At 52.5% G+C, this 16,984-nt stretch overlaps 1 protein-coding gene across 9 annotated transcripts in view; it reads left to right on the forward strand.

Annotated features, from left to right (window-relative positions):
• EPN2 (epsin 2) overlaps window positions 1-12,553 on the forward strand; it is an 80,352-nt gene extending 67,799 nt beyond the window's left edge. For 7 of the 9 annotated variants that reach the window (XM_070482275.1, XM_044746075.2, XM_044746070.2 and 4 more), the window contains 4 exons: window positions 4,316-4,489; window positions 5,015-5,101; window positions 7,172-7,387; window positions 9,718-12,553. In XM_070482275.1, the coding sequence (XP_070338376.1) occupies window positions 4,316-4,489; window positions 5,015-5,101; window positions 7,172-7,387; window positions 9,718-10,016 (776 nt within the window). In that variant the 3' untranslated portion in view covers window positions 10,017-12,553. The remainder of the gene's footprint in view (window positions 1-4,315; window positions 4,490-5,014; window positions 5,102-7,171; window positions 7,388-9,717) is intronic. The other 2 variants (XM_070482279.1, XM_070482274.1) reach the window with 1 other exon arrangement.
• The last annotated feature ends 4,431 nt before the right edge of the window (window positions 12,554-16,984 follow it).

A 16,984-nucleotide genomic window follows, 5' to 3' on the forward strand; every position in this document is an offset into this window, starting at 1 on the left:
GAAACAACAAAAAAAACTGTCACCCTCCAGAATTCTGTGTTCAGTGAAGGTATTCTTCAAGAATAAAGGTGAAATAATAACATTTCCAGGGAACAGAAAACTAAGAGAATCTGTGGCCAGCACATCTGCTGCACATGAAACACTGAGGGAGTTCCTGGGGGAGGAACGAAGAGTATCAGAAGTGGGAACTGACGTGGGGGATATTTTAAAAGTAATAAGAACATAAGAAAATTTGAGCAGCTTAATTCATAAGCCTGTGAGTTTGTTGTTCCCAGCAATTGGGGAATACACATTCTTTTCAATGACATACAGAATACCTACAAAAAAAGATCACGTGCTAGGCAAAAAAGCTAGCTAGCTTCCACAAATCTCAGAAAATTGGGGTCACATAGAACATATTTTCTGACCACAATTCACTCAGGTTAAAAGTCAGTAACAAAAAGATAACTAGAAAAACTTTATACACTTGATATTTTAAAAACAGAATTCTTGAGTCAAGGAAGAAATTATAACGAAAATCAGAAATATTTAGAACCAAATAATAATGTAAATATTTTCATATCAGAATTTGTGGGTTAATGGAAGCAATAGTAAGGGGAAATTTGTAGCTTTAAATGTTTACATAAGTCAAGAAGAAAGGCATGAGATTAATGAGGTAATGTTAGAGGTTAGAATAGCATTATACCCAAATAAAGTAGAAGGAATGAAATAATACGGATAAGAACAGGAATTAATGAATTAGAACACAAATAATACCCACAAAGACAGAGTTGGTGAATGAAAAGTAATAAACTAGACAAATCTCTGGCAAGATTAATTTCAGAAAATCAAGAGGAAAGGCACCGACTCTTGGGAGTGACACCAAGGATGTAACTGCAGATGCTGCCGAGGTTCAGCGGGGAGGAAGAGGCTGTTGGTCTACTCTGTGCTTGCAGACCTGGAAACTTAGATCAAACGGGTAAATTCAAAAAGGAAAACTTAGCAAAGCTGACTGAAGAACAAGGGAAGACTTAGAAATAGGGATAGTCCTAGAATCTGAGGGCCGAGTCGATTACTGAAGAAGTCTAAAGAAACTGAGTCACTTACTTAGAAAACCCCCGCCCCCACACGCACCCAGAGTTTACTGGCAAGTGTTTTCACCTTTCGAGAAACAGTTCTACTTTTATACAAACTCCTTTAGAGGATAGGAAAGTAGGGAATATTCTTCCTCATTTTATGAGGGTCGTATAACCTTAACACCAGGACCAGACAGCGATGCACAGTGTGAGAACAGACACATCAGGCCAGTCCCATTTAGGAATATAGACGCAAAAACCCTAAGCAAAGAAACAATTGCAAAACCAAAATGAGAAAAACATGAAAATGATACAGTACACCCTGAAACACTTTGTTCGCAAGGACCAAGTCATTTTGTATTAATGGACCACATTAACAGACCCAAAGAGAAAAATCATGTGATCCTCTTAAGAGAGGCAGAAACAGGTTGATAAAATTCATCAGCTGCTCTCTGCAAAAGTCTTAGCAGACTTGGAATAATGGGAACTTCCATAACTTGATAAAGGACTTCTAAAAGGAAAAAAGCCTGTTATGGTAAATGGTACCATTTAGTGGTAAAATGTTGAAAGTTGATCCTGTAGGAGCAAGACTCTGCACTCCTGCTTTGTGCCGGGACTAGTGCCCCAGCCAGCACACTGAGACAGGAAGACGGAGGAACAAGCATAAGGACTAGCAAGAACGAAGCTGTCATCATTTGCAAGTGATGTGATCATGTACATAGAATATCCAAAAATTTCCACAGATCACTTGATTAGAATTGAGTTATTGTAATTATTATAAGAGTAATTAGGATGAATTTCAATTATTAGAATTAAGAGTTTAGCAAGATTACTGGATACAAAAGTAAGTATACAAAGTTAAACTTTTTTGCATAACAATAAATAGAAAATGAGTTTTAAAAAAACAGATGAGTTCCTAAATACATTTTACAGAAGTTGTATAAATCCCTTATGGAGATAAAGGATAAAGTAAAAAAGATTGCATTTCACTGAAAGATAGTAAAGAAGACTTAGCGATGTCCCGTGATTTTGTTCTGGAAGGCTCGGTCTAATAGTGATGACAGCCTTCCTCAAATTGATCTGAGATTCAGTGCAATTTTGATGAAAATTTCACCAAGGTTTTAATTTTTATGTTTTTTTTTTTACTTAACAAAGGGATTGTAAAATGAATATGGAAGAGCAAAGGGCCAGGAATAGCCAAGATAGCCCTGAAGAACAAGACCAAGGTTGAGATTTGCTGTACCAGATATCAAGATTTATCATCATAATATCTGTGAGGATCGTCAAGAAAGTGCAGGGATGGAAACAGATAAAGTGGGTCAGTGGAACAGAACGGAGAGCCCAGTGAGGAGTCCATGCAGACTTGACTTCCGATGGAGGAGGCACTGTGCGACTTCAGGGGGGAGAGAGTGCTGGGGTGACTCATCAGTCATACAGGAAACCGTGCGGTCGAACCCTTATTTTATACCATATAACAAAAATCCATTACTAAGGGGTCCAATATGGAGATGTGAAAGGCACACTCTAAATCCTTCAGACGTTACCACAGAAGAATAGCTTTGAGGGCCCAGTGTAGGGAAGCATTTCGTAAATGTCTCAAAAAGCACAAATTACAAAGGAAAATATCCATAGGTTCTACTCCATTAAAGTTAAGAATTTTGCTGTTATCAAAGAGAATGAAAAGAAAGGCCACAAATTGGGAGAAGATATTTGTAACATAAATAAAAGAATCAGTATTCACAAGATGGAAAGAACTCTCTCAAAACAAAAAAAAGATAACTGCACAGGAAGGCAGAGGAAAGACTGGAGCAGGCACTTTACAGGAGAGGATTCAAGGGGCCCTGGACACAGATGAAAAGATGCACAGCTTCCTTAAGGACCAAGGAGACACAGTCAAAACACGGGCAAGTAATATTTCACACCACCAGATTGGCACACGTGAGAAAGTGAGATGGTATGTGAGGTTATGAGGCTCCTCCCGGAGCCCGGGACCTGTGTCCGTAGCCAGTGGGAGCGGAAGTTGGCACGACCACATGGAGACGTCCCTGGTACCATGCAGTGAAGGGGCAGGAGCTCTGACCTGCAGTTCTCATGTGTACACATGCACCCGGGGTGTGAGCAAGAGCAAGCAGCAAAGCGACACGAAACCAAACCAGTGCCTGCAACAGACTCATCGATTGTGACCCCACCGTGGAGTGGGACGTGACACAGCAGTGAGGAGAAACACCTTTCAGCCACACCTCGACACGGGTGAATCTTCCAAATAAGCTGATAAAGCCAGTCACAGAAGAAGACATACGGTGTGTTTCCGTTTATATAAAGTTCAGACGCTCGGCACAGCTAACCACTGTATTGTTTAAAGGTAACTACGTGGAAAACTGAGAAGGAAAATCAAGAGAAGGGCTAACACACTTCATGAAGTTTGGGCTGGGGCTGCCATTGGAGGAGGCACTTTCTGGTTCCTGAAAGGCAGCAAGTGGCTTTCAAACACTGGTTGTGATGTTCTCCCAGAAGAAAGGAGGCACATGAGCCTTTTGTGTGTCTGCACACACACAAATAACATGTGTGTCTACATGCAACTGAAGCAGAAGAATCTCCCAGCAGGACTGACACTTTACGTCAGATTTGCTCAGGTGTTCTCTGTTCTATCCTCAAAACAAAAAAGCCAGTTGTGACCTACTAAATTGACCTGTCACTCACAGTTTGAAAACGTTATTGCTTAAGTGGGTGGTCAGTACATAGACGTTTGTTTTATTTTTCCTCTTTATTCTGTGCTCATCTCTTTTATTCACCCTTCTGTCAAAAGCAGAAACCATTCAAAGCTGGTGGGGAGAGGAGGCCGCCTGGGCCTGAGGCTTGAGCAGCGAATGCCAGGGACAGCTCTTGTCTGAGGAGGAAGCCTGTGGACCCTGCGGGAGGCAGGCTTGAATTGAGCTCAAGGAGCCTTTTGCAAGATCATGTGTGGTGGGGAGATTGGAAGGCTTCTCAGCTGTTTCCCCTCTCGTCCCTTTCTTGGGGCTGTCCAGCTAGTCCTGGCCCAGCACACCCCGCAGCGTGGAAGCCCCCAACAGCTGTCGGCCCTGGGCTTCAGCTCTCTTTACCATTGCTGCTGTGGGACAGCACCCTTTGGGTGGCTGCCTCACCAGACACAGGGCCCAGACCCCAGTGTGGCTTGCATGGCCCAGTGTCTTTTCCCTTCTCATGCCTGATGCCCAGAACTTTCTGAGGGCATCTCTGAGCTCTACCCCACCTTCCTACAGGTGCCAAGCCAGCTGCCTCTGTCGACCCGTGGGGAGTGCCCACTGGGACCAGCACACACTCCATCGCCAAGAGCTCAGACCCCTGGGCAGCCCCGCAGCAGCCTGCCTCCAGTGCTGGGAAAACAGCCGACGCCTGGGCCGCAGCCTCCACTGCCAAGCCTGTGTCCACCTCTGGTGAGACCTCACCCTACCCAGCGGCCGAGAACCCCTTTGGGCCCCAGTGCTTTCCCCTCTCAAGGCTCCTTGGCATGGGACCTGCACTTGCTGCCCTCCTCCCTGATCCCTGGATGCCACGTGCCCAGTGTAGGGGGTGAGGTATCAGGCTCTCTGGGCACCCACACCTCCCTCCAGAGGGGGCCCTGGGCAGGCTGCCCGCCAGGCACTCCTTCCAGTAGCTTCCTACTGGCCCTGTCAAGCTTCTAGACCCAGCTCAGATGTGTCACCATTAGCCCCCTGTTCAGTTTGGGGTGGGGGTGATGGGAGCAGTGGCAGATGAGCACCCCACACTGTGCACAGGGAGGCCAGAGACCCTGGCCCGGCCCCTCCCCCGCTCCCTCCCAGCTCCCCTCTGGCTCTCCACCCTCTCCCCTGAGGCGGGGAGCTGCCCCGCCTGCCGCTGTAGACTGGCAAGCAGAAGCAGAGAGCGCAGAGAAGCCAATCGTGGTGCGCCCACGGTCACTGGCCTCTCATGTCGCCTAGGGGCCTTTGATCTCTTCAGTAATTTGAATGGTACAATTAAAGATGACTTTTCTGAATTCGACAACCTCCGAACTTCAAAAAAAACAGGTATGTAAAGGTGGTAGTGCTTTCCACAATGTCCTGTGCATTTGACAACCCAGTTGTTGTGGAAATAATCATCAGCTCCCCAAACCTGTCAACTTCATGCATTTTCTTTGTGTTTTGATCTTGGGAGCCAAAAGAGTCTAGTTGCAAGAATTCACACATCAGCAGAGAAAAGTCATGTGATTGAGTTTTTCTTTCACTCTCTCCTCGTGCTGGGCCCCGGGTTTCCTGGCTGGGTCACTCTGTGTCTCAGCATTGCTCCCCTAGGGCCCCCGTCTCCCTGCAGAAGCCCACTGCCCTGGCCTGCCCAGCACGGCCGCCACCCCCAGGTCGGAGCCATCATTTCTCTTCACCTTCCTCCTCCCAACTTCCCACTGCCCAAAGGTGCCACCATTTCCAGACAACCCCGGCTCTGGGCGTGGACCCCGCATCCCTGCCCACCCGATCACCCCTAGGCTGCCACTCATGCTCAGCCCGTCCAGGAGACCCACCATCAAGTCTCCAGGCCCAGCTCCTCCCCTGGGCGCCCCGGTTTGGGAGGGGCTCAGGGTAGAGCGCAGAGGGCGGAGGCCTGGACGCCTTCTTCACACATCCCTAAGTGGGGCTGGGGACAGAGCTGGGCAGCCTGTGTCCCATCTCAGGGCCACCCCTCCTAGCCACATAGAGCAACTTCTCTCCTTTCTCTTCCTCTCTCTGCTTCTCCCTGTGCCCCCCACCCCCCACCCCCTACTGCCTCTCTCCCACTTCCTCCCCTCCCCCTGGCTGCAGCCACAGGCCTGGCTGTTCCTGGTCTAAGGTATGAGCAGGCTGGCACCACTGACCAGCTCCTCGGCCCCTTCTCAGCTCAGGGGACCAGAGGCAACTTAGAACGTGCTGCTTCTTGTATTAATAAAGCAACAAGATTCCGTGTGTCTTCTCCGCAGGCCAAAGCACAGCCTAGCTGTCCTTGCTGCCCTCCGTCCTCAGTGAGAAGGCACGTGGCGTCGCCGCGTGAACATTCTTCCGTGGACGTGGGAAACCTTTGCCCCAGTTCTAGAAGTATTCCATGGTAGAAAATGTGGAAAAGTCTATGGGAGAAAATGAAAATCATCATTAATCCTTCCACCTGCCCTCAGCACTGTGTTTCCTTCCAGTGTTTTCTCTGAGCTCTTCCACATGGTCTCTGTTCCACCAACACTCAGATAGAGTTGAATGCTGCCCCCCTACTTGTATGGAGTAACAGGATGAAAATATTTTCTCATGTTGTTAAAAACTCTTTAGAAAATATTTCATAGCTATGTAGTATCTCTTTGTATGGCTCAGTTATAATTTAATCATTAATTTTGGGGAGGGCATTTTAGGTTGAATTTAAGTTTTGCTAAAGTAAATAATGCTGTGGTGAACATCTTTGTGCTTAAATCCCTGTTCACATTTTGCATTATTTCCCAAGACTGGATTCCTAGAAATGGGATTACTGAGTGGAAAGTATGACCATTTTTAAGAACCTCTATACCCATTGCCCCATTGCATCTTGGCAAAGCAACCACATTGCCACTGGCCTGGCCTGTCTCACACACCCTCTATTGGCTGAATTTTAAAAAATAATTTGCTTTCTTTTTAACTATCAAGAAATTCATGTTCATTGTGGAAAATTTAGAAAATGAAAACATAAAAACCGTGAATTACCTGTGCCCAGCCACGCACCCAGAATAACATCAGAACGACCTCCTAAGGTGTTTGCAGGGCTGTGCTGTCAACTGTCCTGCCCCTGCTTTCTCACTTGATGTTTGGTGCAGGTCTTGCTCCTTGTCAGTGAGTCCTCTCTTGTCCCTGCGCTCTGGGGTTCAGTTATGTGTTTAGTGGATAATGGGACCTGCCCTGTGACTGTGTGTCTTTAGTTTGGGGCTGTTGGAAATGACACTGCAATGAACATCCCCATCCTCTGCACAGCTCTCGTGTCCCCCAGGGACTCACATGTCTGGGGAATGGCTGTGTTCTGCTCTGGACGCGCCTGGGGTTGGCAGGCTTGGGTGCACCAGTCTCAGGGCCCTGCCCTCCAGGCTCACCATGCCCATGTGTGTCTTTGTCTTGTAGCCGAGGCGGTGGCCTCTCCGCCATCCCAAAACAATGGAACTGCAAGCCCTGACCCCTTTGAGTCTCAGCCCCTGACCGTCGCCTCGAGCAAGCCCAGCAGCACCCGGAAAACACCCGAGTCCTTCCTGGGCCCCAACGCAGCCCTGGTGAACCTGGACTCACTGGTGACCAGGCCAGCCGTGCCAGCCCAGTCCCTCAACCCTTTCCTGGCACCAGGTATGCTCGCTTCCTGGGGCTTCCTCTAGCTGTCCACTCTTCCTGAGAATGGGTTTGGGGCAGGCCTTAGGCCCCAACCTCTCCTCTACCTCGAGGGGGTTCCTCCCGCTGTGTCCCACGTGAGGGCATGTCCCATGTGCGGGCACCACACTGAGTGGTGCGCCAGGCCTCGGGCTGTGAAGTAGGGGAGCCAGCAGGGAGCTCCTGCACCAGCTCTTCTGCCTCTCTAGGGCCTTGTGGGCTGGGGCCTGAAAGCTGCTGTTCAGTTAAGGGGGGCTGGAAAACAGCCCCTCTCCTCAGTTGAGCCCACTGAGCAGAAGCTGCTCCTGACTTGGTGCCCCCAACCAGGGAGACCCTCGAGCAAGCACCAGTTCTGGGTCAGCTGGAGGAGGGCGGAGCTGGGGGTGAGGGAGAGCCAGGGTTGGTCCCCCAACATTCCCCCTTTTGGGTGGAGTGTAATGGGGCCCTTTGGCGGGGCCATCCTCCAGGGACCCAAGGATCCTCACTTGACCCCTGATGGCTGGATTCTGCCTTGTCCGGGGCCAGGAACTCCACCCTCCCACCCCCTAAATCCATCTTCCTGCTGGCAGGCTCTGTCTAAAGATCTGCTCTCCACCCTGTGGGGCTCCATGTGGGCTGCAGGACAAGCTTCCAGCCCTTGCTTTAGTGTCCAGGGCCCTCGTGGCCCGGCCCCACCCCTCCTTCTCTCCCTGTGTGCTCAGACCCTCCTAACGTTCCTCACGCACATGCCTTCTGTTCCCTCTGCCGGGAGTGTCTCCTGTCTCTTTTCCAGCGGGAAATCACATCCGTCCTTAAGCACCCAGCCCAGACAGATGCCTTCCTCTTGGAAGCCTTCTTCCTTCCCCAGATTTCCCAGCACGGCCTTGGGCTCCCCAAGGACAGGAATGTGTCACATACAAGGTGTTCAGCCTTAGACCTGCCCCACGACAAGGAGATCTGAAGATCTGGGCCACTGCCCTTGATAGAACCCTACAGAGGAGGACCCAAGGACTGAAGTTGGGGACTGTAGAGCAGAAGTGGGGTGTGTGGAGTGCCTGGCTTCCACTCAGCCCTGCCATCCTGAGGTGGCTAAGGCTGTGGTTGCCCTCAGGGGAGGGTGGCTTTATGGCTCCTCACTCCCTGGGTGGAACTGAATTAGAACCCAGGTTCCTAAGCCAGCCTGGAGCCCCATCCCTGCCCCTGGAGGGCGCCTGCCTCTGCCCAGAGAGCCTTCAGGGGCCCTGCAGAGCTCCACCAGCAGGCTGTGTCCATCGGCAGCCTCCTCCAGGGTCTCAGGGGTGCTCTGTTAGGGCCTTGGGGCAACTGTGCTGTCTGCAAACAGTTCGTGGCCCCTGGGGGCTGCAGCCAAGGTGGAGGAGGTTTGGGCAGCCCCGCTGGACCTCCAGGGCCATTCTCCAGGCCACCCAGGTCACTCTGGGCTGTCATTTGTCACGTGTGGGGTCCTGGCTCAGACCCATCCTAGTTGGGGGGCCTCAAGCAAGTCACTGTCCTGCTCTGGAGGCTCACTTTGCTTGTCTCTAACCAGGGGTGATCTGCAGAGCCCACTTCCTAGGGTTACGGGGAGGAGCTGACGCAAGAATGTCAGTGTGCCCTCAGTGGGGCCTGCTCCCCGCAGTGTGGCGCCGAATCTCCTGCTGGACAGCCTTTGTGAGCAGGGGCTGGGCTGCGTTGGAAACTCACTGCTTGCAGCTCCTATGTTTTTTGGCAGAGAATCAATAGATGTTTTTGCTAAAAGGGGGAAAAAGCTTTCTGATCAGTTCTGGAAACACTGGGTAAGACAGAGCTGCATATGCTTCATGACTGCAGAACTTCTCAGAGCCTTTATTATGCCAGGGTCCCAGGATGCAGCACGGAGACTGCCACTCTCAAGCCACACACTGTAGTTCCCACCATCCCCTTTGCTCTCCTCTCTCTCAGGCACCTTGGTCACAGAGCTTGACAAACAGAATAAGGGAGCAATGCCAGCTGTTTGTGGCTAAAGGAATCCTGGGGTCCAGCCCTGAGAAGCAGCTGAAACCCCACAAGCCTGGCATGTTCCCAGCACTGCCTCGTTCAGGCTTTGTGACCCTGGATGAGTCTCCTGGCTTCTCACAGCCTCAGGCTCCTCATCCAGACACTGGAGACGTGTTCAGCTCGCACATGGGCCTGCTGTGGGCGCTGCAGCAGAGCAGGAGTCAGGATGCGCCCAGTCCCTGCAGGGTGGGCTCCCTGAGAGCCTGTGCTCCCAGTGGCTATGTGCTTCCAGCCCTTGCACTTGGGCATGGATGCTGTTCTGACTCGAGCCACTGCCCCTCCTGCTCTCTCCGCAGGTGCGGCTGCAGCTTCGGCCCCTGTCAACCCCTTCCAGGTGAACCAGCCCCAGCCACCAACGCTGAATCAGCTGCGGGGGAGCCCAGTCCTGGGGTCCAGCACGTCCTTCGGGCCTGGCCCAGGTGTGGAGCCCATGGCTATGGCCTCTGTGACCTCCACGGCCTCACACCCAGCTCTGGGAGCCAGCAGCTCCTCCCTGACGCCACTGGGCCCCACCACAATGAACATGGTGGGCAGTGTGGGCATCCCCCCATCGGCACCTCAGGCCAGTGGCACAACCAACCCTTTCCTTCTCTAGTGCCTGGGCCTGGGACCTGCTGCAGAGCGAGTGCCCAGAACATCTCTGCCCGAGGGTGCTGAGCAGGGACTGTCCTTTGTGGAATGGTATCTCAGAGTTGGGGCGGCTATGAGGGATCTCCAGTTCTGGCCCCCTGATAAGGGGTTGTCTTTACAGCCCCGACCCTCAGACTCAGTGGCGGCAGGTTTGCTGAGACATCGGACACAGCACGCAGGTCTCCAAGCCTTCTGAGGCAGCCTGCTCACCTGTCCCCAGTCTGCAGCCTGCAGCACACGGGAGGGTCCCTGCCCCAGTCCGGCCACCCTCACTGCTGCCTCCCATGTACGGGGTCCTGGCTCCTGTGCAGATCAGCTGGCGCTCTGGGGCCCTGGACGAGGAGGCGGGAGTCCTCAGTGTTGCCCTTGCCCCCAGCCTCAGCCTGAGGGTCTCTGAGCCACTGCGTCCACCCAGGACTTGGGACGGCCACCTTGTCCTTGCCCCCCAGCCCTAGCAACACCCCAGGCAGTCCCAGGTGTGGACAGAATGAAGTGCCGGCTCCGTTAGACACTGACCTTTTGGGGAAGTGGTTGTGTATATTTTACTTTTCTTTGACTCGTGTGTGAGTTCAAAGTAAACACTCAGCTGTGGAGCGACTCGAACTAAGTCCACTAGAGCAAGCTTTAAACTCACCCAAGCGTAACCCTGCCACGCGGCTCTATGCTGGCATCCGTTTGCACAGTTTCATATTTGAGTTTGCAGAATTATCTAATAGTCTTTTTTTGGCTAATATTTTTATAAGGTGGTTCTTATTTAACTGTCTAGTTTTGATAGAATTTACCAGGTCTGGCTGAATTAAGACATGGGCACATGTCATGTTAGTGGTTTAAATCCTCTTATTTATGGTTTTAACTCTGTAAGAAAATTTAAATAGGAAGAGACAAAAAAATGCCTTATGGAAAAACTAAAGCAAATTCTTTATAGGGAAAAATATGGGAATTTGATTACACATAAAAGATGATGTTTATTTAGAAAGAAGACAACAACAGCAACAAAAAATCCTAGCCTCCAGTTGCCTTTTCCTTTCTTTAACTCCCCCTCTTGGTAAATTACCAAACGGATTGACTTTCAGCCTTTTGGGCTAGATCCTAAGAGAGAGGCTCTTCTTACCGAGATACCAACATCAAGAAAGTTAAAGAAAACAATGTAACGTATGAATGTGACTCACCAGTTGGTATCAGCGAGTTCCTTTTTGTAACTGAAGGCGTGCACGGATTGATGAGGACTTCGTTCACAAGGAAAGCTGAGTGGAAGAGACGCCTTGAACCTGTGTGTCTCTGATCTCCTGTCTCACTCCACGCTCAGGGTACAGATGGGGACGGTGAGGAGACAGCAGTTGTCTGGGGGGCAGCGGCACTTCTGGGCCCTTGGCTTCCTGGGGGATGGCCCCGGGGCTGGGACGAGGTGAGGGACCAGGGCTGGCCCTGATCCACCCACCTGCTACTCCAGTCACACGTTGTAGACTTAAAAATAATCATCTCTTATTTTGGAGAGGAAGAAAAAAAATCATTCTCACACAATGACTTAACAGATATGCACTAATATTACGCCCTCTCCCCACCCGACCCACCACCGTCCAGCAAGCGCTAGGCCACAAATCAGAGACGGAAGCAACTTGCTCCTCCCCAGGGAACGGACCTCCCCCGAGTCCTGTGTCCGGCCCGCTCGCCTGGCAGGCGTTCCAGTCTCACTTTCCACCGTGGACTTCTAAATTCAACTCCAAGGGCAGCTGACCACCTGGTGGTCCCTCCGAGGGGGGACGGGGCTCCTCCACCCCTCTCTCTGGTTCCAGAGAAGATGGACCCTCAGCCCTGGGCGCGGGAGAGGTGTAAAACACCAGGAGGCGCAGGCTGATCACAGCTGCCCGCTCAGGCCCTCTCCTGCTGCCTTTGGGAAAGAGCTCACCCGTGCTGCCCCGGAGGCTGCCAGTGGCTCCAGGAGCCACCTATCCAGAGCTCCTGCCCAGCCGTGCCTCTGCCAGAGCCGGAGATGTGGGGCTGGACCGTGCGCTCTGAAGTCATTCACGGCCTGGCCTCTTCCGGCTTGGGGGAGGGTGGAGCAGGGTTGGACTCGGGGCAGGATGCTGCCCCAGGGAGGTGCTTTCACTCAGATGGTGCACCCCGACCACCTCACAGTCAGCAGACCACTCGTCTCCGTGGGGCAGTGATTCTTTTGTAACAGTCAGGCTCCTCCTGATGTGACTCTGAGGCCCCATTACAGCCACTGAGCCACCAAGGCCCAAGAAGACTCCTACCCCACCTACTGGCACAGGCCCCTCCCCAGGCGCCTTGGCCCTGTTGCCCGCTGCACTGATCGTGAAGCCACCGGCCGCTGCCATGCATGTTGTATACATGCCATCGAGCTCCCTCCTCAAGGGCACCGTGGTAGCGGGGGTCACCCAGCTGTTTTCTCAGTCCCAGGGGCCGGTGGCTGGTTTTGAACTTGTGTTGACTATTGATACTTATTTACTGTATAAATATAATTTATCATTTGTATCATGATGCGGTGTCTGGCTGCGTCTTTCCCTCTCCCCGTCTTTATCAATCCCACACACAGGAGAGGGGTGGGCAGGCGGGGGAGCCGGTTCTCTGGAACCCAGCTTGGCCTGCAGTTAACAAGGCCACTGCCCGGTCCTGGTGCCCACAGGGGCCTCTGAGCATCAGGGAAGGAAAGAGGCTAGAAGGCAGCCCTCAGGACACTAACAAGTGGTCTGCAAGGGCAAGGTGGTGCAAGTGCTGGTCATAGTCCTTTACCCTGTGCCATGGCCTTGTCGTTGGGTGCATTTCACCACCCATGGACTTTGGGCTGAGCCACAAGGTTTGCTTAGAATGAGGTGTAAGTGACAGCCTGCCAGTTCCAAGGCCACGTTTCCAGAGCCCACGGGCTTGGCTTCCTCTTCCATGGCCATGCCGCCAGAAGAGCTCCTGCTTGAGAAGCTGCCCGGCTCACCTGCATGTTCGTGAGAGAGTGACCGTGGGAGCCACTGGTTCTTGGGTGGCTTGTGCAGCTTCACTGTGGCAATAGCTGACTGGGGCAGAGGACCTGTCCCCTTTGGAACCTGTGATCAGGGGAGGCACAACAGCTGAAGGACAGAAATTTCTTGCCAGGCAAAGATGGAAGAGGTGCTCCGATCGTAGGAGAGTGTAGCAAAGGCAAGGCCGGGCGGAGGGAGACGCAGATGGAAAGGTGGTGAGGGAGGCGGGGGCCGGCGCGCAGGCCTCTGCTCTGGGGCTGCCCTGCACACCCACGTCTGTGCTCGACATTTGGCCTGGTGCCCACTCGGGGAGCAGGACTCAGTGGGGGATCTGGGAGGGTTCGCCAGAGGCTGGGTCAGCCAGGGGTCCACTTTGAGGCCAGGTGAGAGGTGTGTTCGTCCAGGTGCTCTAGCTTACACTGCAGTAACAGAGCACATCTCAGTGGCTTCACAAGTCAAGTGTATTTCTCACAAAGTCCAGCATCTGGTTGGGCAGCTCGCCAGTGATTGGGGACCCCAGCTGATTTCATCTTGTGACACTGCCACCTTCGAAACACAGCCCTGAAGGTTGCCATGGAAGGGAACAAGTGAGCAGAGGGAAAAGTGCTCGAGATTTCCTAGGGGCCAGGCGTGGGAGTGTGTGGCCTCCACCCTTGTCCCAGTGCCAGAACTGGTCCCACGGCTCCATCTAGGTGCAGGGGGGTGAGGAAGTGCTGGCTGCCTCTGTGCCCAGGGGGATGGGAAATGGGTTTGTCACAGCTGGCCCTCTGGTCACCAAACACGTATACACGAAACCACATCCCCTCCCCCAGGGGAGGCCTCCTTGTGGCCTGTCCAGTCCCCTATAGAATCATGAGAGAAAAGAAATGGCGGTGGTTTTAGGCTACAAAGTTTTGGGGTGGTTTGCTACACAGCAATAGAGAACTGGAAGCCCACACATAAAATTCTTCCCTAGACATGAGCCTGCTTTATGTCCTTGCTGCCTTATCCCCAGCCTTCTTTCAACCTGATGGGAACTACTGTGAGGCGTTTGGGATTACGGTGGGAAGGCCACCTTCTTAATCAGATATTTACCAAAAGGCTGAATTACTCGTCCAGATGAGATGAGAAGTCCCACCAGGCCTTCATTACTCAAAGCATTCCTCAATCTTCTCTCTTCCCATTTGAGTTCTAGAAACAGTTTCCTTTTCCAACCTTTTGACGCCCAAAATTTTTGGATTCTATTTATTTCCTGTCATTTCTGCTTGCAAACTGGCCAGTTCTTTCCTGAGCTCATCTCTTTACCGTGATGACTTTCCACATGGAGCCAACAGTAGCCACCGCACAAGGCACACCTGCCATCCCCCTCTCCTGGAGCTGTCAGCTTAGCAGGCACATGGCCTCCTCCAGGCTTAGCACAGGGTCTCACCCAGAGTTCTGTCCTGCTGTCCAGCCTTTTCTCTCTGTTCTTCCTGCCCGCCACCCCGCTGCTAAGCCAATGCCACATGCATTCCTATTGGTTTGGTTTTGGTCATACCAGATACCCACTCCTGATAATCAGAATAGAATGGGCTCTGCAGGAACAAACGAGCCACAAACTCTCTGGCTGAACCCAGTAAAAGATCCTCACTCACAAAATGCCCATTGGGGATATTTCTGGCAGCTTGGTGATCCGGGCCCCAGGATGTGCCATGGTGGAGAAGGAAGAATGAGAAGGATGGCTCATGGGAGGTTTTAAACTGGTCAGGCCTCTAAGTGGCAAACATCCTTTTGACCCACATTTCCTCAGCCAGAGCTCACACGGGGACCCACCCGGATACAGGGGCCTGGGAAATGCAGTCTTCCTAAGCGCAGAGAAAAAGGAAATGGGCCGGTGAGCACACAGCTTTGCCACAGCGGAGAGCGGAGAACGGAGCGAACAGCAAGTGAGGGGGAGCTTGGGGGCCTCATGCCTTGACTGTGGCTCCTGTACATGGTCACAGATCTCCACCCCGCTCCCCAGTTCCCAGACACAGCAAGCGCATGCCCTCAGCCTCCAAAGCCTGGCTATGTCGTCCTGCTGGGACTGGGAAGAGGACGAGAGAGCTTCCCAGACAATGGGATCTTCCTGTACCTTGACGGGGACGGGGGTGCATTTGTCAAAACTCGGGACTTGGTACACTTAATATTATGCATTTCATTCTATGTATATGTTCCCTCAAAAGAAAAAACACACCTAAAAACAAATACTGAGCTCCAGTTACTGGCAAACATGCTGAAATAGGCAGGAGGCGGACTGATGTCTTTTTTTTTTTTTTTTGAGGAAGATTAGCCCTGAGCTAACATCCACTGCCAATCCTCCTCTTTTTGCTGAGGAAGACTGGCCCTGAGCTCACATCCGTGCCCATCTTCCTCTACTTTATACATGGGACGCCTACCACAGCATGGCTTGCCAAGCGGTGCCATGTCTGCACCTGGGATCCGAACTGAGGAACCTTGGGCCACCGAAGCAGAACGTGTGCACTTACCCGCTGCACCACCGGGCTGGCCCTCTGCATCTTAAAATGCACTAAAACAGGATGGATTAATGGAGAGATGAGGAGTTGAGATTTGGAAACACAGTACAAGAAAGTGGTAATCGTAGCATCTTGGGGGTTTGTATATGAGTGTTTACTGTAAAGTTATTTCAACTTTTCTATTTAAACCTTTTAATAATAAAATGTTGAAAAAATTAAAAATTAGAAAATTAAACGTAATGAGAAGAGGGTGAGTCACTATGTCAAAAGTGCCGACAGGCGGTACCTGTGACCTGAGACTTGCACATGGACTTGACAGGACGGTGTTTCTGGGCGGTGACAGGGAGAAGGCTGACAGGCACGAGGGGAGCTGAGGGACAGGACGCAGCCCCTCAGGGCGCTGCGACACAACAGGCAGAGATGTGGTGCAGCACGCGGAGGGTCCAGGGGCTTCCTGTGGGTGGCGGTTCTGTAGAGGAAGAGCACACATGCAGAGGCCAGCGCAGCACGGAAGGGGAGGAGCCGGGGGAGCGACTCCTGCAAAGCCAGAGGGCCTGGATCTCGTGCACTGTGATGGCGGCCTCAGGCAGGACCACTGGGACGGGGGTGTCCCACAGCAAATGTGGGCTGGTGCCAGAGGTGGCGGTGGGAACACGAGGGAGCTCTGTTTCCATTTCCTCGAGAGCACTCGGCTGAGGGGAGGGGTAGTGGAGGTTTGAAGAGGACAAACGGTGTGCGTTTTCCTCCGGGAATGCGGGAGAGCTGACTAGGAAGTAAAGGGGACTGCTTGGGAGCGCTGATGGAGGCCTGGCCAGGGCCTAGCGGGCAGCCCTCCTGCTGGCCACGCTCAGACCATGCTGCGGCCTTAATGGATGGCCAGCCTTCACGAGGACTGAGGTTGGCCAGAGGAGGATAAAGGGCCAGAGGCACAGGAGCTGAGGGTGTCTGAAGGGAAAGTGCACGGTAATGGCAGCTGAATTCAAACTCGGGCAGGGAGGAAAGGAAAGGAAGGGGCGACAGTCCGCACAGAGGGGTGTGTCGGTGGCTTGGAGGAACTGGACGGAATGGAGGACGGTGGAAGCGGGGACCACACAGGGAGGGGGCTGTCTGGGAGACGGTGCTTGGATGCGCATTCTCCAGGCGACGGTGTCATTGGTAACGAGAAGCAGGCTCTGACCATGGGAACGGGCAGCTGTTGAGGGGCATAGGGCAGGGGAGAAGGCTGGAGAAGAGGCCAAGTCGTGGGAAGGATCATCCACGTGGACAGTGATCTTGCCAAAATAGCTGGAGGAAAAGACAGGCTGTCAAGCCTTTGGAGCACCAGGGCACAAAGCTGGGGGCAGGGCTGGAGTGCCGCAGGCGGCACACGCTTCGGGTGCCGAGATGACCAAGTGAGACAAGGGCACAGCAGGGCAGTCCGTGTGGTCTCTAAGGGCAAGTGTAAACCACAGCCAGGGCAGTGTGCAGTGGCCAGGCTGGTGACC

The sequence above is a fragment of the Equus asinus genome, chromosome 13 (genome assembly GCF_041296235.1).
Source record: "Equus asinus isolate D_3611 breed Donkey chromosome 13, EquAss-T2T_v2, whole genome shotgun sequence".
Lineage (NCBI taxonomy): Eukaryota > Metazoa > Chordata > Mammalia > Perissodactyla > Equidae > Equus > Equus asinus.